Consider the following 23,590-nt stretch of genomic DNA (forward strand, 5'->3'; position numbering starts at 1 on the left):
TTGTCGGGATTTTCGATGGATTGGGAATGGGAAATGTTTTGATTATGTTGTGGATATTGAAGCTTATCAAGAGGTAGCAACACTTAATCGGAAGTAGGTAAGAACAAACTTCTAGGTGGTCTATTCAGATATTAAAATTATTAAAGTAAATTTCAAATATATTTGAAAGATTGGCATCTTCAATTCAATAATAAATTTCATGCTGGAAGGAATAACAATATTTGATAATAATGCTTTTAATGATTCAACGCCATTCCCACACCATTAAATAAACATTTATAACTTTTGATTGTATTCAAATTGTTTTTATTTTACTTTCGTTTTTTTTTCGTTTTTTAGATTTGTTTGTTTTTATTTCTTTTGTCGCATTCAATTTGTATAACCTAATTTGTTGAAATTCAAATTCAAAATTGAAGATATATTTAAACAAAATAAATTCTAGCTTTCAAATACACATTATTTTGTTATGTTATATTATGTTCATGTCCAAGTCGTTAACTATACAAGAAATGTTTGATTATTATCATTAGTGTTAGACTTATTATCGCTTTAGTAAATTGTTACCCAAAAACTCTAACGCAGATTATGCATAAGAACATATGCATATATATATTTAATATATTTATGTATGTATTTGTATATATATATATCGATTTAAATTTAAATTTATTTGCATTTGTATTGTGTATTTTGTTTTTGTATAATATGTATGCTTGGATGTGTAGTATATAGTAATTCTTGTTATTTATATATATGTAGGCGTGTCTATAACTTGCTGATATGGGATGCTAAACTTATGGGGTTTACAATACAAAAAATTACACAATTGTTTAATACGCGAATTGTTTACAATATTTAAGAGTAAAAGTATATATATATATATATATATATATATATAGATGTATGTATATATAAATTTAAGTTTAAATTTAAACCTCACAGACTCACTTTAATTACAAACAAATTTCTCTCAATTCTCTGCAACATTCTCAAAATGTGTGTGTTTGTGTGTGTTGATTCTCCTTCCTTTTCCAGAGGATTTTCTTGGGGTTCTTCCATTGCTATTTTTGCACATTTATTTAAATTTTACTTAAAGTTAGCGTTTATTGTTGGGCTTCATCTTGCTTGTTGTTGCTTCCTGTTTGCTTGGTTGTGATTTATTTGTTTATTTTTTTGCTGCTTTGAGTGTCGCTTTTCCTTTCACATAGTGTGTGCTATAGTACAACTTCAACGAAAATTCCCCCCGCTCCAGCTGGCCCAGCCGGCGTTGTGGGATAACACGAGAGGAGAGCTGCTGGTCGAGCACTCCTAGAACCAGTACAGATCCTTTGACGATTCCTGCACTTGAGCTTCCAGTCCTTTATGTGGCAACAACAAGAACAGCAAAAGTAGATAGAAAAAAAAGAACACAAAAACACAATTTAATTTGAGGTCAAGCGTGCTTTGCCATGGCAATGACACTAAAAATGGACGACTGCACGAATGTCGTCTGCACATGTCCTTTATCGTCCTTTTACGCACCTGCCATTGTCGGGTAACTCGAGTAGGCCGCCGCACTCTCCAGGGCATGGGCTGTCTGCTGGTCATGATGGAGTCTGCAATGCGACAAAAAGGGTGACAAACTCGGTGAATATAAGTTGGTGTTGACGTTGATTGATCAATCAAGATACACACTATTCTAGCAACACATTGGTCAAGTAAGGTTGTAGTAATAGATATTATAAATTACTTCCTTAATCACAATCAATCACATTAACTAATTATTTTACTAATGTTTTTAGATATAGTTATGATTTATATATCATTAATCGTTAAATTCGTTCATTATTCATATTTTCTAAGTGAATATTTGATCATTCTAATTTAATTTTATATTTTTCTTGCTAAATTACCTTAAATCAAATAAGAGCCATTCGATTTATTAATATTAAATCTAAATAAATAAAATGACATTATAATGTTGGTAGCATGTTTTGTCAAACTTTATAAGGTTACGGGTTTGATTGAGTACCTGTTCCATAATGATTGAGAAATAATATTAATGAATGCTTTTCGGATCAAACTTATTTCAATTGCTTGAAGAGAAGCATGTAACGATTTTAGTTTAGACTTCCTAACAAACACATTAAAATTCTTAAATTATGGCCTTAAGAAGCAATTTAATAATGATTGATCAATCGTAGGCTTAATTTGCATTTCGGAACGAACTCAACTTAATTAGAGTTGGTGTGACAAATTAATTCATATTATAGCCCTCTAAAGAACACATCAAATCCTTAGGTTCGTGATTAATCATAGTAGTAAATGCATTTCCTATCGAACTCATTTGCTTGACAATAGGACATTCAACGATTTCCTTTTATAATGAATACATCACTATTCTTAAGTTATGGGTTTCATTAGGGAGCAGTGATGCCGATGATTTACCAAAGAACACATAAACATCCTTAAGTACGTTGTGATTGATCAATCATAATAGTAAATGTATTTGGTAACCAGCCTAACAATAGAAGCATCTGACGATATCAATTTGTAATGAATACATTAATATCCTTAAGTTATGCATTTGATTAAGCAGCAATTGCATGAAGATTGATCGATAGTACTAAATGCAATACGGAATGAACTCAACTTAAATGGAGTTTGTATGACAAATTAACATATATTATAGCCCTCTAAAGAACACTTCAAAATCAAAATCAAATCATTGTAGAAAATGCAATTCATATCGAGCTTAACTCAATAGATTGACAAGAAAAGCATCAAATGATTAATGAATACATCAATATTGTTACGTTATGCGTTTGATTAAGCAGAAAGTGCATAATGTTTAATCAATCATAATACATTTTGAGTGACAAATTAACCCATATTGGAGAACTCTTCAAAATGCTATAGTTGGTGATGATTGATCAATCATAAAAGTAAATTCATTTCCTGTTGAGCTTAACTCAACAGATTGACAAATAAAGCATCAAATGATTAATGCATAATGATTGTTTAATCATAATACATTTTGGGTGACAAATTAACCCATATTGGAGAACTCTTCAAAATCCTAAAGTTGGTGATGATTGATCAATCTTAGTAGTAAACGCATTTCGTATCAAACCTAAATTGCATGACAAGAAAAGCATCTAACGATCGTTTAGTGTTTGCCTCTGGCATTTCACCTTCTGCAGTATTACGCTACGCGCATCATACTTGTAGTTCTTACCTGGAACCGTGGCTGTACTGCTGCGGCAGACGCAGCAGGCTGCCGTATTGGGCCATGTTGTGGTGGTAGGCATGCGCGTGGGCCGCATGCGCATGCGCCGCGTGTGCGTAGGAACCATAGTGAGCTGCCGCTGCGTGAGGCACCCAGGGATCGGTGGCGTAGCCGGTGTCCGTCGCTGTGCCGTACAAGTCGCTAACCTGGATGTGGAAGGAGAGAGATTGGAAGACAGAGATTGTGGCCGTGGTCAGCGAGGACTTTAAATTACAACTTATTTAGTTTAGAGTGTGTGTGTGCGCAGACTCTCTTGCTCTCTCCCTCGCACACACACATACACACTCTAGTAATTGCGGCACGTATTGCAGTTAATCGGTTTCGTGGTCAGAGTGGCATTGTCTCTTTTGTTTTTTCGCCCTGCTTACCTGTGGATGTGTGGGGGCGGGTATGGGATGCACGTAATTGCTGTTCCAGAACGATGGTGGGAAGTTGCGACTCGACATCGGGCTGCTGCTATCTGCAAAACGAGTTAAGGAAAATGATAAACTCCATGAATACTGTGAATACGAGTCTCCTGCATTTGAATGCGGCACACTAAAGTGCAGTCTAATAGGGAATTGAGGATTTGCTTTGCAATTGAGGCAAGTGCAGCATGATTAACTGAGCATCTGTGTTGTGCTGTGTTGTGCTCTGTGTGCAGCACGTACTTAGTTGTCGTCATCGGCGCCACGGCTTGTTGCAAATAACTGAGCGGAATGTTTGTTGTCGTTTCGCGTTGTCTCCTTCTTGTTGTCGTTGTCGGTGTCGGTGCCGTGTTCAGGATCATCACTTGTATTAAATGGTTGTAAATCTACGCGTTTATGAAATCGCTGAGACGAACACGGAGACATCTCCATTATGTGGCAGCAACTGTGGCTGCACTGAGTGTAATGGAGCTGCTTGGAAATTGTTGCCGAAAATAGCAACAACTTTTGGTTGGCTGCCTGGCTGGCGTCTGTGGCATGCACATGTGCCAAGGACTGTGCAACTGGGGACTGCCACAGTCACTCTGCCACTCTGCCACTGGTAGAGGCAGAGGCAAAGGCAAAGGCACTGGGACATAGGCGCATTTGCGTTGACAACATTCCAAACTCAATTCGAGAGAAAAATATACAACAACTGCAGCCTGCAACTGCAACTGGATGGGGCATGTGGCAAAGGGAATAGAGCGCTGTGGCAGCTGTAGCTTTGAGGATATGTTTGCCGTCGCAAGTTGCAAGTCGCGACTTCCACGGCACGTTGCGAGTGTGCCTTGAATGCTGATGATGTGCCTAACTGGCTGACTGACTAACTGACTGTTTGGCTTGCTTCGTTTGCCGCGTGCCCCATTCAGTGCCACACAGAGCAAGATAGAGACAGAGAGAGAGAGAGCGAAGGCTGACAAAAAGTCGTCATCGTCGTCGCCATGTTCAGCGTCATAGTCATTCACTCACTCGCTCAACTGACGGCCAGGAATTCCCATTAATGTGCAAACAAGCAACCACAACCACAAGCAAAGCAAAGCGAAGATTTTGGCGACAGTTCCTTGCCCCTTGCTGTCATCATCCAGCCAACATCATCTTTCACATTTGATAGCACAAAGCGAAAGCCGCTTTGCTACCTGATGTCACCTTTCACCTGATCATGCAACAGCCTAATGAAGTTGCAGCTGATGTAGAAGATAACCGCTCCAGATGACCACACATAGTCCGTCTACTCAGTCCCATTCTTAATCGCAGTCGTAGTCCTTTTCTAATCGAGAGCGAGAGAGAGAAACCTTTAAGGGTTCGAACCCGGTTGCGATTGTCATGGCGATTGCAACTGCAACTGCCACAGAGTCAACAACAGCAACAGCAACAGCCAGAGTAAGAGTAAGAGCAACAGCGATAGCGACAGCGGCGGGTGCCAAGGAATTTTAAATCGAATTCTTGCAGCATCTAATTAAATACTCGTCGCATTCGAATATCATATGAAAGTGCCACGCAAACCCAAATGAACCAGCAACAGCAACAGCAGAGAGCAGCAACTGCAAGGCTGCAGCTGACCGAGCAAAGAGGGGAGAAGACTTTGTCGCTGCTGCTGCTGCTGCTGGCGGCGATATTTTAAGAGTCACAACAGAATTGAAAGTGCAAGCGTGCCACATACACACACACACACATATGCGAGTGTCGACTGAATGAGTGTGTGTGTGTGTGAGTGTTGTGAGTGTATCTCGAGTGAGCAGTTAATTGAAATGCATTTTAAAACCGTAATGAGGAATCTATGCGGCATTCGGCATTGGCACCGCCAGACGAACCACACAACAACAGCAACAGCAACAACAACAGCAACAACAACAAAAAGAGCAGCGACGACAACAGCAACAACAGCAACAACAACATCGACCACATCGCATTCCGGCGACATTTTATAGCACATTCCAACTAGAGATATATATGTATATATATATAATACATGCTTAAATATATATACAGTTGCAAATATATATGTATAACGAACAACAACAACAACAACAACAGCGGCAAACTGCACATTGAGATAAAGAGAAAAATCTATATAAACGCTGCATAGTTTTTAAAGTATCACTAAATGTGTGTGTGTGTGTGTGTGTGTGTGTGTGTATGCGTGTGCATGTGTGTGTGTGTGCAAACCACTCAAATAGACAAATGGCCAAAATGAACTTTAAATACCATTAAGCAGCGTCACAACAACATCAACATCAACAGCAGCAGCATAGAAAAAACCTGAACAATGCTGTTGTTTTTGTTGTTGTTATTGTAGCTTTTGGTTTTTCCTTTAGCTATGCGAATTGCGCAAGTTTCACAGTTTGCTTAGTGGGCGTGTGGTTTTTGTTGTGGTTACTGCAACAACAACAACTACAACAACATCAAGCACAGCAGCAACCAGCAATGTTTAAGAATACAACAACAAGCACAAATTAGCGCACAACTTTTGATTTCATTGAGCAAATTGCTTAATTTAATTCGATTATGAATACAAAAGACAAGTTGCCAAAAGCTGTAGCTTTAATATCGCTTTTCTTCAAATATCCATTAGATATTTGAGGGAAATTGTGAAAATAGAAATATGTCGACTCCTTTTGAGGAAATTATCAAGTGTTATAAAATAAACTTAATATGAAAGTTCAACTTTTTCTGTTTTTGTTCGATAAAGCATCTAAGTTTCATATAAGCATTAATCATTAAGCATCCTAATTTTACCAGAGAAGGAGTAAAAACTTTATAATATTGTCTGTAATCAGTTTGGAGTACAAAAGCCCAAATTTACAATTACATTTGAATATCCGATACTCAACGAGTAGAAGAAACAAGCATAATGTTGAGGGTTTAGATGGTAAATACAGCAAGTATACATTTCTGGTATAATAATTTTGTATCTTTCTAGAATACGGTTTTATTAAATCTTTCTTTGTATGAATGTTAATATTACTTTGTCTCATAAAGTATTTAATCGTGTAAACATTTCCAAGACATCGAATAACATAGAGCGAAATTTAAACTATAGTCGTGAATCAATTAATTTCTAAAGATCTATCAATCTATAGAATCTAAATAATATCCCAAAATCACAATAAATGACTGTAATTAAAACTACAAAATCGCGTTAACGTTCATTCTTATCTACATACATTAAAATGTTGACGGATGTCGTAAAACAATAAATGCTTTAAATTGCACAAGTTATTGTAAAGAAAAATTCTCAAAACTCATTTTATTGGCATATAAATAAAATATTCCAACAAGCTCAATTTTTGGAGAGTATTCAATTGCTTTCAATCAGATTGAATTTTACTGCCAAATATGTGTTGGGAACGCGCAAACGCCAATTAACGCGTGTCGAATGCAATTTTACTAACCCGAAATTGCACCATCAAAGTGGCAATAGCCTTAGCCAGGTGTGCTGAGCCCCAACCTCCTCCTCCTCCCCTCTATCGTACACACGCACACACTCCCCCATTGGCATTGGCAGCCACAGAAAGTCAATAAAAGGCGACTGGAACTGCGATTGCGATTGCGATTAGCGGTAAAAAGGAATACGCCGCAAATTGTTCAAGTGCTAGCGTTGATTGGCCAAAATGCTATGGGACTGTTGGTGGATGTGGCTTACTGATGCTGAGCACAAAGTACACAGCTATAGCTACAGATACAGATACAGATACAGATACGGAGATACAGATACAGGTACAACTATAGTACAAAGACACGTACGGCACATTAACATTAAGCAGCAGATGCTGCTTAGCATGCAAATGTGTGGCGCCGCAAATAAGCGATAATTGATTGATTGAGCAATAAAACGAGGCAAAAAGAGCATTTCAACTAAAACGGAAAGCTGCGAAATGGCAAATACAAGAAAAGTGAAAATTTAATGGGTCACACTATGTGATATTCGGTTTATAAGGAAATACAATTAGAAAATGTTTCGATTATATGTATTGTATTGTATTGTTCATTCGGTTTATAAGGAAATGCAATTAGAAAATGTTTCGATTATATGTATTGTTCATTTAAATACTTTTTATATGATCTTGCGTAGTACGAAAAGTGAGTGAGTAAATCACAGTCGAGTATGCTTGACTGTTAGATACGCGATACCCATTAATTCTAATAATCAATAAAACGAAAACATTGCGGTATTAATCTTAAAATATACCAAATGTACACCCCGAAGAATACTATTACAATCAGAATATACCATAGAATACAAAATGTGACAAATTGTCAAAATATAGAAGCACAAACCTATGAGTAGCGGGCTTAAAAATTATGCCAAAGACAAATAATTTTTTCGATAACAAGGTCACTTGTGTGTAAGGGATTCTCTAAAATCACTTTAACAACAATAAGCTTTTTTGATAAACCCCTGTTAATTATTTAGTGAAGTTAGTTTCTGTGTAAAGCTTGCTTCATAAAGCTTAGCCCAAATATTCTATGTACTACATTAAATATTACCATATACTATTTAATACACTGATATATAATCTCTTTGAGTGAAATGAGTTCACTTTCCATTCAAAATATTCAAAGAAATTGCATTTTCAAGTTCGGGCAGATCCGAGTTGCACTAAAATCTAATACACTTTGGAAATATTTGATAGAAACATACAGAAGAATTTATCATCAGATGAGATATTGCCAATAAACATAAGCTTGTGAACATATTACTATGATATTCATCGCAAATATAGGTGATCGAACTTGTTTTTTCTCTTTGATAATTCTATCCTATCTATAGAATGCATTCACTTAATAGCTGTTTAATGAATTATATATCCAAAACAACTGTTGTATCTATAGCTATAACTAAAGCAACAGCAGCCAAAAGATTGTTTGCATATGGACAGACAGCAGAATGGGAGATAAGATATAAGTAGGGAGAGTACAAGTAAAGAGGGATAAAAAGTGACAGAGAGAGAGAGAGAGAGTGAAGAAGAGCGACAGGCATGAACAAACGAAACGTTTATCTTCATTAAAGGAGGTAATTAATTTTGAAATCGAAAGAACAAGCGAGTGGCAAGTGGCAACTTGATTTATTTGGTTTATTGTGTGCGACGCAGTGGCATTCAACCGTCCCGAGTACTGCAAAGGGTGAAGAGTGAGGACTGAAGACTGCAAAAAAAGAGGCAAACAGATCGGAGAGGAATACGTCGCAGATTCAGATTCAGATTCAGTTTAGCTGTCTGCAATATGCGAGGTGCATTTGAATAGTTTCAATTGCAGTTGGTAAAGAAAGCAAACATTGCTCATTGCACGCGACATTTCAATAATTCTGCTCTGATTCTTTGGCTAATTATGAGAGCAAACGCTCCCCATACGGCTCCAGCATGGGACCGAGTCTCCTGCAATGGGGTTAGGCGCTTGCTTCTGAGTAATTGTTAACGCCAACACGCAAACTGACAGCAGCGACAAGTACATGACATGTGCGGCTCTTTTGATCAACATGTAAACGACGAGTGTGGGTCGCTCCAAGAGGTGGAGAAGGGGAGGGAATGATGTGGCAAATTTACTATTAAATGAAACTAGTACCGACCTTTTGTATCCTTGTTGCTGTAGTTTAACGCTCGGGAGAAATGCTCGTCGACCACGCTGGCCGTGTCTCCCGAATAATTGGTGAATACAACGCAGGTGGCCGATAGATACTGTGCATGTCCTTGATTGCTGGCGCCACCGACACCGATGCCACCGCCACCTCCGCCTCCACCGCCACTGCTGCTGCTGGTGTCCAGTGGCAGCTCCTTGGACATAGCGCCAGTGGCTGAGGAGACGCCCGCTGAGGGCGCACCAGCTGTGCCATGTAGCGAATGCGGGTGGGAGTGCGGATGACGCGGTGAGTCCGGACCGGAGGAGCAGGATGATTCGTTGTGATGATGCTGTTGGGAGCCCACCAGGCGCGCTGCAAAATATTATAAATAAAATGCATCTCATTATTGACAATGCTGGCGGATAAAAGAGAAGTAGGAGAGGTGCGAAGTTCATCGCATTGCTGCATGTTCTGAGTTGCATTTCCGTAATAAAATATGATATAAATTATTAAATGTTAACTCGTTGGAATGCCGTCGAGCAATCTGAAAAATGTGCAAATTAATTAGCTTGCTGGCTGCCCTCTCTCATGCGCACTCTCTCTCTCCCTCTCTGGCACACAGCCACTCTCATTGCTTGCGCTCAGTCTCCACGCTGTGTTGCTCTCGCTATCCCGCTCTTCACAGTGCCAAAACGGCAGCACATTCCAACCATGGCGAACAATCGATCTTCAATGCTGACAGCAGAAATGTGCGCATACAAACATATGTATATATACATATACACATACAAATGTGTTTAGTTGGATTTGTTTGCTACTACAGCAAAATATAATAAATAAATTTATGCATTTGTGTATGACAAACGCTAAGCGACTAAATTGAATAATAATCAAACTACAATCTGTTAGCCAATTCGTTTGCACCACGTATTCAAGTATCCCTGCAAGTGCACTCAATTGCAACGATGCAGCCCTGTTTGAGATGCTAACCACCCTGTGTTCTACTAGTTCGAACTTCGAAGTTAGTAGTGTTAATCACAATTTTGCTTCACATGACTCTTTGCACTTATTGTGTATTTGTAAAAGCTTTCTTTTTTGGGCCGTCTCTTTTTTTTTTTAATATTTGGTGCGATGATGATAAGTACCAAATGCATTACAAATTTCTAAAAACCGATTTACTAAAATCAAAAATCAGTTGCTGCAAAAAATTGTGATAATAAACTATTAAAAACCTTTTCTCATAAATTTGTATTTTTTAATTTTCGTTATTTTTATGGAAAAGCTAAATATTTAAAATTGCAATTTTTTTATTAAGAATAACATTTAAAGCTTAAAAATTATTTTTCTAAATTGTGATGTTTTTATTTGCATCTCTTTTTTATGGGAAGTTTGATGGGGTCACCAAAAAAATGCAACATTATGCAAAAACTAATATGCATTTTTTTATTTTTAATTAGAACTCAGAATGAATATCTAGGATAAAAATGCAACAGAACATTTGGGATCATCATGCGTACAATAGTTTAAGTAAGAATGATTAGCGTAAGCAAAAGTAAAGTATTTTTATACCCGCTACCCATAGGGTAGAAGGGTATTATAACTTTGTGCCGGCAGGAAATGTATGTAACAGGCAGAAGGAGGCATCTCCGACCCTATAAAGTATATATATTCTTGATCAGCGTCAACAGCCGAGACGATCTAGCCATGTCCGTCTGTCCGTCTGTCCGTCTGTGTGTCTGTCCGTCTGTCCGTCTGTGTGTCCGTCCGTCTGTCCGTATGAACACCTAGATCTCAGAGACTATAAGAGATAGAGCTATAATTTTTTTTCGACAGTATTTGTTATGTTTGCACGCAGATCAAGTTTGTTTCAAATTTTTGCCACGCCCACTTCCGCCCCCGCAATCCAAAAAAATCGAAAAACAAGCGTAAATTTAAAGCTAGAGCTGTGAATTTTGGTATATAGTATAATTACTATAGTAGTTATGATTCCTGAAAATTTGGTTGCGATCAGATAAAAATTGTGGAAGTTATTTAAGAAACACTTTTGTATGGGCAAAAACGCCCACTTACTAGGGCTCTTAGTTGCTTTGGCCGACAATCTGGTACATTGTGCCGTCTATGGTATATTTTGAATGGTGTGCTGTATCGGTATACCAAACATACCATTTGGTATATTTTTAGTATTTTTTTTAGTATTTTCGGTATATTTTGAAAATAATACCACAATATTTTGCCCTTATTAAAAATGGGTAGCGGGTATCTCACAGTCGAGCACACTCGACTGTAACTTTCTTACTTGTTTAACTTGAAATGACATATTAAGTAGTGTGTTCATATAAGTTGGTTAAATGAGTAACCCAAACGCTAAACCTAAATCTCCCTCCGATGTACATTCCCGATTCTATGCGAATTTCCGATGAGCGGCATATAAAGTCTTGACAACTTTACACAGAAAGAAAATATGACTTTCTAACAAAAAGCATCAATATCTTAAGTCAGAGAAATATTCGATCTTGAAAATAATTCTTAAAACAATATCATCATGATTCAAAATAGATTCTTGAGTTTATCACGCTTTTTTTTGTGAACTCACCTTCAGCTTCGCTGCGCGGCACGATGAGATCCTCTTCTTTGGTTTGATGCGTCCGACTGTGGATGCCATGTCCGGCTCCAACGCCTGCCCCGCTCAGCACTGGGCTCATGCCCAGACCTCCGCTAGCCGCACTGCTGCCACCAGGCACTTGGCTGCCCAGCAATCCGCTGGCCGGGCCACTGCCGACGCCAACACCGCCAACGCCAACAGCGCCCAGTTGGAGGCCAGAGGTGGAGGCTTGATTCGCAACCGCGGCAACGGCAGCTGCCGCAGAGTTGTGAGCGGCAGCAACGGCGGCGGCGGCAGCATTGGCGCTCACCGAGGGCGGCAGGATGGGGCTGCAGGGGGAGTGGGAGCTGCCGGAGGCGCTCGATGAGGCGGCCAGCTGCACGCCCGAGGACGAGTACAGATCCTGGTTGAACTGGAAGAGACAAAAGAAGCCATTAGCAACGACTACACAACGATACAACTATGAATAGGAAAGGGGAGGGGGGGGAGAGAGGGAGGGCAGGCAGAAATGAGTTATGGCAGCGTTGGTGCAAATTGAAAATGACACAATACGAGAATTTATGTTGATGGCAAATGCAGTGAGGCCATTAAATTTACGAGCGTTCGCATATTGTCACGCAGTTGCTCGGAAAATGGAACGGAGACAGTAACTCATTTGGGGAAGAGGTCGGAAGAGAGTCGGAAGGCATAACCGAAAGAAAGTCGTTCACAGGGCGATAATCACGCCGCAATCTCCCGAGCTTGGCGACGTGTCAAACATAATGCGGCGCTCGCAACGATTTACGACCGCCCAGCGACACCTTGTCGCTAACTCCCCCGCTCCAGTCCACTCCACTCCGCTGCTGGAGGAGCTGCTCTTGGTCGTTAATGAGCCCATTAGCGCGAGCGTTCTATAAGTGGCCGATAACCCGACGACGCTGCTGTCTCGCCACATTTGCGAGCGCAAACGCTTCTAAATTTAAACCCCCCTTTCCCCTTGTTGTGTGTGTGGAGGAGGCGCACGCCAATTATGACGCTGCCCGGGGTTAATAATGGGTTAACCAGCACGATCCATTTGAAAAGTGCAGCGAGCATCGACAGCACGCGGCATCGACCATGATTTATGTGCAACAACAATGCGTAGCGTGGGTGTCGCTTAGATACAGCACAGCCCCTGCCCTGCCCCTGCCCTGCCTCTCTTTCCCCTTTTGACTTTTTGTCGACTCACTTAAGAGGTTGCGGCTTGTTTACAAAGTCTTAATTTGTTTAGTCCCAAGTGCGTCGCAATCCCAATTAGAGCGCGGGCAGAAAAACGCCAACTCATTGCGGATAAACCAGATGTATCTACGTATCTGCAGCTTGAACTGTATCTGTATCTGCATCTGCATCTGCAACTGTCAATCGGCTTAAGCACATAATCAATATGCTAGCGTGTCTCTCTGGGTTTATCAAGCGACACGATCATTTGCTCCAAGTGCGGTAGCCGAAAGTGCGAAACAATGCGCAAGATACAAAAGTATCTGCAACGTTCAGATTGCAGTTGCTGTCGATGCTGTTATTAGCTGCAGCGATATTTCGATTATGCTGAACGACCAGTTCGCAAACTCACACGGCATAAATCACCAGACGAACCTGCGACACATCTTCGCCTCCTAACACTGTCCTCTTTTCATTTCTTTTCTCCCTTGCTTTTTTTTGCCTTCTTGGTACCTCGGGTTATCTGATCGCTGTGTTTCGTTTTGATGTGCTCGGCAAAGAACTAATGGCGATACACACAATAAATTAAGTGAAAGGGAATAGCAAAAAACAACACAGAGAAGCAAAGTGTCGACGAGACGACAAAACTGTGAGGCAACCTGGTCGCAGTTTCTGCCTTTGGGATGCGAGCGAAATAAACCGGTCACTGGTCAACGGTCACCGCAGGCTGCTTGCTGACTCAATCTGCGATTGGCCAACAGAGGCAACCCTAAGTCCATCGAAACAGAGGAATTGCAGAACAGAGAGGAGCGTCGGGCGGCGATCTTGAGTTTATCTCGGCCTGTTTATGGTCATGCAAAAGCATAGAATCAGAATCGTGTCGTATCGGTTACTTACATAAAAGGCCAATTTCGATTTGGTGCCGCGGCCTTGTATAATTGGAACTTGCGACACAAGAATTTCTTTGTGCCACAGCGACAAGCACCACGGAGAGAGATCCCAGTCGCAGTTGCAAACACAGTCTCAGTCTTGGTCTCAGTCCCTGTCGCTGTCGCTGTCTCTGTCTCTGTCCCAAGTCAAGACCCAGATTCAGATGCACAGACAGAGCCAAGCTCGGTGGAGACCCAGAGAGTGAAACCCTTTTGGGCAACTGTGAAGCGCTTCTGGCATCGTGAGAACTTTTCTGTACTTGTCACAAAAAAAAATCACAGAAATCTTCGAAATCAATGTTTGGCAAAAAGCGCAAACAAAGCGACATTTGCTCGCCACAAATTTCTCTGAATCTTGCCAAAAAAACAGAAAAAAAAAAACACAAACGAAAACGAAAAACGATTTGCGTTTTATCGTGAATTCTTATGATTTGTTACTCTGATTTAATTGTGCCTCATTTCGAAGGTAAACAAATTGCCCGTGGAGACCTTTCAGCGCCCTCGTCTCTCCATCTCGAGTTCATATTGTGCGTGTTTTGGCTTTGCACAATCGCATTTATTATGCACAAATAATTAACTATAATTAACTAAAAGTCACAATAGTATGCTATCTCAAATCTATCATTTTAGCCGCGAATAAATTAAATATTTTGTGCATAATTTTAGTTCAAGGTGTTTTAGGAAGGTGAATTTTTATACATTTTGAATGAATTTTTATACATAGTTCTATGAAAATATTCATAAGACTATTAAAATTCATATTCCCAAAAAGCCAAAATTAACTATTAGTAATCTAACCATTCAAATAAATCCTTCCAAATAATTTGAGCTCAGGCAAAAAAATGTTTAATTCTTTGCATTTTATATTCTTAAAATTATATTCTATTTATTTATGAAACTAAAAATTGAATTATTGGTATATTGTATATACTGATAATTACAATATTTAAAACACTATACTTAAAAGTACTTTTGCAAAGATGGAAGTAGAAGTGTCAGTTGATTACAGCTTCTTAAAAGAATAGACCTATTTTTTTCAGGCTATTTTAAGGGAATTTTATAAGGATATTTTATAAAATATTTTCTATGATTCAATGGGCGCATTCAGCGTGTAAATAGATATTCATCGCTAATATTTCTATATCATGAATTTTGTATTAATTTGAATAAATAGAAAATATCTTTAATTTGACTTTTTTGAAAGGTTATACTTAAATTATTCAAGTATATCTAATTACGAAAGTAGTGACTATTCCTATTCTTTTTTCCTTATTCCACACTTATTTGAAGCGGCATTGTATAATACATTTTTTAGATGGTCATTAGTAACGCTTGATCCATTTAGGAATTATTGAAGAAAGCCTTGTTGATCTATTCACAAATTATATCTAGTGAAGTCATTAGCTGCATTAAGATGGTTTGCTTGGTGGAATGTTGAAAGAGAGAAAGAGTTGTCAACTTACCCTCTCATATTGATAAAATGAACGACTTGGTCCTGCGCGCCCATACAGATATGGATAATAGGCACCGTACATAACTTCTGGGCAGGACACTGCCATCGTCGCAGTTGCAGTTGCAGTTGCAAGTTGCAGTTGCACTCAGTTCGCAAAGTGTGTCGTTTAAAGCACAGATACACTAAGCCACGCACGCACACACACACAGAGTTGCACAAACACAAACTAAGTATTTATGTATTAAGTTGCACAGTAATCACAGTTTTTCTCGTCAGCTTTTCCACAAAATTTTGCACAATGATCGCTGATGGAAATTGCAGCGCCTTCAGCACAATCCGAAGCAATTGCTATTCCAATTGCCGTTGGCTGTTCACTTGGGTTGTTGTAGTTGTTGCAATTGCTGCTTTTGGAATCGTTTACAGCACTTTGCAGCGGTTGCCAGTTGCAAGTTGCAGTTGCAATGGCCGCGCCTGCGCCTCCTCCTAGGCCTCAGCCTCGGGGCTGAGCTTTGGGCCACTGAAGTGAAGTGAGGTGAGGTGAAGTGAAGGGGCAGTGGGATGGGATGAGGTGCAGCTGAATCCAAGTGGAGTGGAGTGGAGTAATTATAAAACCGGCTCAAACTGAAGTCTGAAGTTGCTGTTGGCGTGTTGCGTTTTGTTGTTACTGTTGTATTTGTATTTTCTTTTTTGTATTTGCCGCAGTCACTTGGCAATGGCGAAGGCGAATTCCAGGAATGAAAACTCCGCTCGGCTAATTATATTTACATATTGTAAAACACCATCGCGTTTGTATCAAGAGCTTTAATTACTTTTCGTCTCTATTTTTTTCGATGTTGATGTTGTGTTGATGTTGTAGTTGAAGCTGTTATTGTTTGCTTTTCTTTTTAACTTGTTTCGCTAGGCTTCCGTTTTTTGTGCAAGCGTTTTTCTTTTGTTTGCTCCGCAAACTTCTTTCTTTGAATTTTCCTTGGCTTTTTTTCTGTTTTGTTTGCTGCTCTTCAACTTTCTTCACCCGCTTTGCTTTGCTTTGCTTCTATGCGCAGGCAATTGCAATTATCATTTCCACATTGTTGACTGCAGTTAGTCGTTGTTGTTGTTGTTATTGTTTGTAGCTACTATTGTTATTGTACTTGTTTTGTTGCCGTTTTCCTAGCATCCATTATTATTTGGCCACTCCCTTGCTTGAGTTTCCGTTGAATAATTGCAATCCCTGGAAGAAAACGAAGAAAAAAATGCCAATAAGAAAGAAGCATTAAAATTGTTGCTTGTGTCAAAATAAAAGTTTCTTCACGTAATTACGAATCTCATTTGTGTGCAAATGCCCTTGCAATTTATCTAGATATTAACTATCTTTAAATTAGAATTATTTTCGAGAAATTCAAATTCATTTCAGTTGAAAGCGGAAATTTTTTACATATTAAATTACTTTCATGAATGTTAGTTTTTGCATTAATTGTAATATTTAGTTTTTCTTTGCAGGCAACATCATATTGCCTTACACAAAAAAATGTTTTTTGTTAATAAATAAGAAGAAACTATTATAAAACTACATACAAAAAAATCTGTTTTAACTATCTTCTATTACTATTTATATACAAAAGTGTTAACATTTATCATACTATGTAAAGGTAATTATTTATATAGCTTTCAAAGTTTTTTAAAACTCCGTCGGCAATTGAAAAACTTAACAAACATTTATATTTATATATATTATACATATATATACATATTTATTTATATATTTATATTCTTTGTATTTCCTAGTAATATTGTGTTTTAGAAAATAGAATTACCTAACATTATATATTTATCTACTAGTTTTTATAAAAAGAATTTTTAAGCTTCACTTATAATCTCCATAATAATATGAATATTTCTTTCCTTCTTTAACTTTGCTAATTTAAAGTTGTTATCAAAAATATTTTGTTATTAAGATAGTTGGTAAAGAATAAATAAGCCAGAAACTAATTAGTTTGAACTTCTATAAACTATTTGTCTTCAACACAAACTTTGTTCTTTTAAAACGTGTGTAAAAGACAATATTAAGAATATTTAATGATCAAGATAGTTTGCACATAATCATAAAATATAATCTTAATATTAACCGTAAACAATATAATGAATCTTAATATTATATTCATATTTTGAAATGCTATTGTTTTCAATTTAAATATTGTTTTTTGAAATATTTGAAAACAGTTGAAAAATATGAGAAATACATTTTAGAAATGTGTCTGAGAGAATATTTATAATATTCATTTCGGACCAAAGCGTAATTTGCATGACATTCCTATTAATGAATTATGTGCAAATTGTATAATACGTATAATTATAGACATTTTCATTATTATTTATAAAGTACTATGCGTATCTTTGAGGTTGATTGAAATTTTTGTACTCACCATTTAGAGTTCATTAAATTCATAATCCAATTATTGCAATTTACTGTGTGTTTTGTTTTGATTTATTCACTTGAACAATAAGCAGGTATTTATATATTTATGTATATTGTATGCTCGTATATATGGAGGCAAAAAACACTTTGCTTCGTTTTTATTCACATATGGGTAGATTTGAAGTGACAGTGACGGTTTAATGCCGTCGTAAAGACACGCGATTTGCGTTTCGCTTGCAGTTAATTTAAATAGTAATTAAATTTATAAGCGCCGGAATTTTCACGTGAATTTTTAAAATTTTAACGCTGCTTTTTTATTATTGCTACGTTTAGGGGGAGAAGGGGGATAACTCAGTGCCGTAGCAAGATCCGAAAGCGAAGCGTACACAAAAACATTTGCTCGCGCACTCAATGAAAATATTTTCGCTAAATCCACAAATGCCAAATTCCATAAATTCTTGCGAGTTGGCAGCGCGGCGAAGGTGGCGGCGGCGATGACAACAACGGCGGCGATGGCGACGGCGATGGCGACTTTGACTGTGACGACCGATGCTCACATTCACATTAGTTTACGTTACATACGCAGCATCACGAAAGCTTAAAGTGAAGGTGCAAGTGCATCGAGCGCAACGGAGGCGGCGGCGGTGGCGGCGACAAAGGCGATTGCCGATGGCGGATTATATTTTAATTGCCAACGCATATACACTGAAAATGAACTGCACTTGCTGCGATCGCTCACTTCGACTGGGACCGAGAAGGCGAATACGAATACGAATACGCGAGCGTAAGGCGATGCGGAGAAACCGCCGCTGCCGCTCAATTGGAAGGGAGAAAACAAACTGGTTGTCTGCTGCCTTCTGCTGCCGTTTGCTCGTCGTTGTTGCAGTCGCGACAGCAACTGCGGCGCAGCAGAAGCGCAAACAAAATGGCATTTTGCGCACATGCCATCTCGCTCGCCGCAAGCGCTATGAGTCTTGAATAGAGCGAGACAACTGGTGTGTGCTCTGCGTGAGCACTCAGCGACGCCCACTTTGTTAATGTGTGTGTTTGTGTGAGTATGGCATTTATATGCAGTGGTTGTTGTTGCCACTGCTGTTGTTATTGTTGGTGCGCGGTGTCTGGACTAACGATGCCGCGGTGTGAAAATAAAATGGAGTGCGTCTCAATTGTGTCTTGAAGTAGACGGGCTCACAGTACGAAATATTTGCTCCTGCCCTGTTCTCCTCTCTTTTCCTCTGCTTCGGTTCATTCTGTTCTACTCTGTGCCGTACTGTGCTGTTCTGTTCTCTGCTGTGATGTGCTGTGTTGAGCTGAGCTGGGCCTTTCTGCTACCGCCTGTCCTCTACGGCTTGTCGCACTGTTGTCTGATTTTAAAGTTCGCTTTCCGATACTCGCGTTGTTTGAGCTGGAGCTCGGTGCAACACGTACACGCACACAGATTGAAAGGAATTTGTATTCGCATTCGTCCTTTTGTTTGACCGAAAAGTATTTGCCAACTGTGTCAACAGTGTTCCAGTTGGACACAACGTGACGTATACGTTAACGTACTTGTTCTCGTACTCGCACTCGTTTTCGTATTGATAATAATCTGATTGAGGCAGAATACAATTTATTGTGCTTTCTTTGTTGACAAGGTGTGTGCGCAGCGGACACTTGTGCGATAAGTTCAATTCGACAACGACGACTACTCGAGTATGTCAACGATTCCCAGTGAATCTTCAAGCATGTCTCTGTCTCTGCTTCTCTGGATGAAGTATTACCATGATTGCCTGTTATACTCACACTACATAATGAACTCTTAATCAGTGTCTGACACATTGCACATTGCGAAGAAGCTAAAGGACTCGTATTAATTAAATCAATTGATAGTCGAATTGTTTGTGATTTTCCTTATGCTTTAAATATATACATTTTTTACAAGTCAACAGTTTTTCTTCCTATGGGATGGTAGACCGTTTTTACTCTGCAAAACTGTGTTCTGTCATGTGATAAGACTGGGTCAAAGTAATTGGCGCTATATTTTACTTCTATATATATTCACGTTTCAAAGAGTGTTATTAAATCAAATCTTATACATTCTGACTACCGCAGGTTATTCACAAAAACGTATATTATTTAACAGACACTCAGAAATATTACAATTATGATTGCTTTTCTCTTTCGAAAATTTTCTATTAATTTCTCTCATAAGAAAAATTACTTTATGTTATGTTCTTCTATGGCGTTATTAAATAGAGAAATATTTCTGTAAAGTAAATTTAGGAAAATAAATTGTATATTTGCTACATCGCATTCACTAAGTACGAGAAATGTAATTCATATGTAGAAATTAAAATATACACCTGCAAAATAAAAAATTAAAGTAAAAATCGCACCACTTTCAAAAATTTTAACAAAACATCTCAATTAAACTTTGATTACATTAAGAAATAACCAAATAAATAAAATAAAAAGTGTAATAGTAATATAATAAGTTTCAGATACCAAAGCTGAAAGTAAGAAATATATACGAAATACGAGATGCCGCAACCTAATTCATAATATATTGTGCATTCGATACCATTTTTTATTAAAGGAAAAATGTATTAGACATTTTACGACCAACATACGTGAAATATTAAAATATTGAAATATTGATCTAATAAAACGATTTGAACAAGTACATCTTATTACATTGAATCGTTTACAAATTGGATTCGAAAATCCCAGTATCATAAATGAAGCTTTTGTACAAATATAAAGCCGAGACTCAAATGCGATTACTAAAATGCTTCAGAGATTAAATGTGTTAATCCTAATTTGGTGTCAATTGAACTTTATTTCCAGTTTCCTTCACTATATTGTTAGATACATACATACGTACATAGAGGATATTACCCATTACCATCTGAATAAAAACACGCAGAGCAATTACTAAACACACTTGCAAAGATTTATTTGATACGGTATTAAACAATTTGACTTCTAAACAGTCTTTACATTTCTCGTTGTTAAACAACTTTGCAGTATGTAAGTCTTAAGGAAAGAGCTCCAACATAAAGTAGAGAAGTGAAGGATCTACTAAAATAAAGATTTTGCTGAGAGTTGGCATAGGGTCACAGTTTGGAAAGTTAAGAGGAAACAAAAAATTTGTTTGTTTTGCGAATTTAATTCAATTAAATAGCGTTTTTGCGTTTCTGAGCGGCACATTTAAGGCGTTAACCGTTTGGGATCACGTGGGAACATAGAAGTCTTCCTAATGTTGTCCAAACCAAGATACAACATGACGACGCGCTCCATGCCAATACCACCGCCAGCGTGTGGTGGACATCCGTAACGGAAGGATTCAATATAAGCGGCAATTTTCGAAGTGTCTGCCATAAGCAACAAAGATTCGATTAGAGCTTGGCAAGTCAAAGAAACTATTTTACTTACCAATGCCATGGTGCTTAGCACGCTCAATTAAGTACTCGGGATCGTGGATACGCTGAGCGCCCGACAGAATCTCTTCACCACGCATGAACATATCGTATGAGTTGGAATAGACAGGATTGTTGGGATCGGGCATCGTATAGAATGGTCGTATCGCCAATGGGAACTTGTCGAGGATGTAGAAGTCAGTGTCGTACTTGGCCTTCACCAAGCGGCCCAACAATTTCTCGTTTGGAGTTGACAAATCCTCCTCGTCACCAGTTTCCACACCAGCCTCACGCAGCATGGCAACACCCTCAGCGAACTGCAGTATTAGTGGTGGCTCCAAGAACTTAAATGCATCCACTTTGTACTGTTGGCCAACAGCCTCGGTCTCGCGACTATACTTATCGCGCAGTCCCTTGAAGATGGCTGTAAACGTGTTGCCAATGGTATGCAGCACCTCGTGATAGTGATATTTGAATGCCATCTCCAAGTCGAGACCAACGAACTCGGTTAAATGCCTGTGCGTATTTGAGTCCTCAGCACGGAACACAGCTCCCACTGTGAACACCTTGTCGAAGTCAGCGGCGATGGCCATTTGCTTGTACAACTGTGGAGACTGCGCCAGATAGGCAGAATCTGCAAAATAATTAAATTAATTCATGTTCAGCTTGTGAATTTGCCGAGTTCAGACTAACCCTTGAAGTAGCTGACGGTAAAGACGTTGGCACCACCTTCACTGGCAGCGGAAATGATCTTGGGCGTGTGAATCTCGGTGAAACCCTGGTCGGTAAGAATATCGCGGAACAGGCGGCAAACACCAGCCTCCAGGCGAAAGATGGCCTGATTCGCTGGGGTTCTCAAATCGAGCACACGATTGTCCAACCTCGTGTCCTGGTTGACGCGTATATTAAGTCCCTCAGCGTCATCGGGATTCTCTGGCCTCGATGCATCTTCAATCTGCAGGGGCAGCTGAGCCTTTGCCTGCGAGATGACAAAGATTTGTTCGACAGACAGCTCAACTAGCTGTTCTGTGCAGGACTCAATCTTGTTGGCCACCGCCACGGGTTTCGCTTGAATATCAATGATGCTCTCCTTGGGTATGCTGCAAGCAAATAACATGAGTAAGTCTCGAATTTGATTTATTGTAAGCGACAGGTGCACTTACTTGCCGGCAAACTTGACCATTTGTTTGGAAATGACATCGCCCACGGCCAGAATGCACTGCACAGAGCTGCTCTGCTGGCGTAGAATGAGGAAGCACTGTTTGCCCTTGGCACGCGAAGTATGGACACGTCCGCGCACCCAGACCAGTCCCTTGCCCACATGCTGGCTCAGCTCGGGCACCAAGACGAACTCGCGTTCGCTGCGCTTATCTTTCGATTGTATCATCTCTGAGAGACCATAACGACCTGCAGCATGATCGGCTGCATTGTCACCGGCCGCCTCGTCGGCAGCAATGGCAGCGGCATTCTCGGCTTTCTGCTCAGCTTTCTGTGTGTGAAGAGAGATAAAGATGGAATTAATAGCCATACTACTGATAACATGGGAAACATCAAGAGAGAGAATATAAAAAAAAGGCCACGTCTACAAATCAACTTGCCTTCGCTGCTTTCGCTTGCTTCTTGGCTCCCTTCTTGGATACCGGCTCTTGCCCCGAAGCGGCATTCGCACTGGCTACGTTCTCCTTTTCCTCGACCATATTGGAATGCACAAAATCGGCTGTAAAATCAAATGTGTTTATTATTCCAACACACTTTGAAAAGCAACAGGCAAGAGAAACGAGGGGAACACACGCATCCGGCACTCTCAAAGACTATTGCGTCACTAACACACACACACACATGTATAGACAACAAATATATATGGATATTCATAGACTATATAAATAGAAGTTTGCACACTCAGACTCAGCAATACAATTAAACTCGGCTGCAGCTGAATTTATTCTGCAGTTCAGTCAACTCCACGTAGAAATTGTCATTCCATATGGAGTGGGGGCTTCTCGTTCTCTTTGTCTGCTGCGGCACACACTCACACACATAACCTAAACGTGTAACCCTTTATTCACAGCAGGGGCATTGGTTACCCTTCACTTATTGATTTTTTGTGCATTCGAAATGCGCTTACCAGTTATTTTTCGCCTCTTTTATTTAATACAAAAACGAAATTACACGAGTTCGCGGAACTATTGCAGCAGCAGCATGCTCGGTGCAGTGCATTCGATATAAATGAGTTGATTGTCTACCCTTATCGATAGTTGGCCTATCGATGTCAGTTAAAAGTGTTTATGAAAGCTGAGCTACGATAACTTTTATAACAATTCAATATAGGCTTATAAAGTAGTATATTATTAACCGATCAAATTTTA

At 39.2% G+C, this 23,590-nt stretch overlaps 2 protein-coding genes across 3 annotated transcripts; both read right to left on the minus strand.

The window, feature by feature from the left end:
- Positions 1–722: 722 nt before the first annotated feature.
- On the minus strand, positions 723–19,307 carry LOC133846022 (protein vestigial). Of its 2 annotated transcripts, XM_062280724.1 has the most exons (8): positions 17,834–18,974; positions 15,442–16,641; positions 11,865–12,285; positions 9,281–9,643; positions 3,637–3,728; positions 3,218–3,414; positions 1,522–1,595; positions 723–1,358 (listed from the first exon to the last, which is right to left on the minus strand). In XM_062280724.1, exons 2-8 carry the CDS (start codon positions 15,535–15,537, stop codon positions 1,309–1,311), a joined length of 1,293 nt encoding a protein of 430 aa, XP_062136708.1. In that variant the 5' UTR covers positions 15,538–16,641; positions 17,834–18,974; the 3' UTR covers positions 723–1,308. The 2 variants fall into 2 exon arrangements, with proteins under 2 accessions (XP_062136708.1, XP_062136709.1); XM_062280725.1 differs by lacking the exons at positions 15,442–16,641; positions 17,834–18,974 and adding an exon at positions 19,019–19,307.
- A 1,429-nt stretch (positions 19,308–20,736) lies between these two features.
- LOC133846021 (aspartate--tRNA ligase, cytoplasmic) lies at positions 20,737–23,496 on the minus strand. The gene is made up of 6 exons (XM_062280723.1): positions 23,350–23,496; positions 22,823–22,941; positions 22,388–22,713; positions 21,918–22,324; positions 21,241–21,858; positions 20,737–21,179 (listed from the first exon to the last, which is right to left on the minus strand). The coding sequence occupies exons 2-6, from the start codon at positions 22,919–22,921 to the stop codon at positions 21,016–21,018; spliced, it is 1,614 nt and encodes a 537-aa protein (XP_062136707.1). The 5' UTR covers positions 22,922–22,941; positions 23,350–23,496; the 3' UTR covers positions 20,737–21,015.
- Positions 23,497–23,590: the final 94 nt, after the last annotated feature.

This window comes from Drosophila sulfurigaster, chromosome 3 (genome assembly GCF_023558435.1).
Source record: "Drosophila sulfurigaster albostrigata strain 15112-1811.04 chromosome 3, ASM2355843v2, whole genome shotgun sequence".
Lineage (NCBI taxonomy): Eukaryota > Metazoa > Arthropoda > Insecta > Diptera > Drosophilidae > Drosophila > Drosophila sulfurigaster.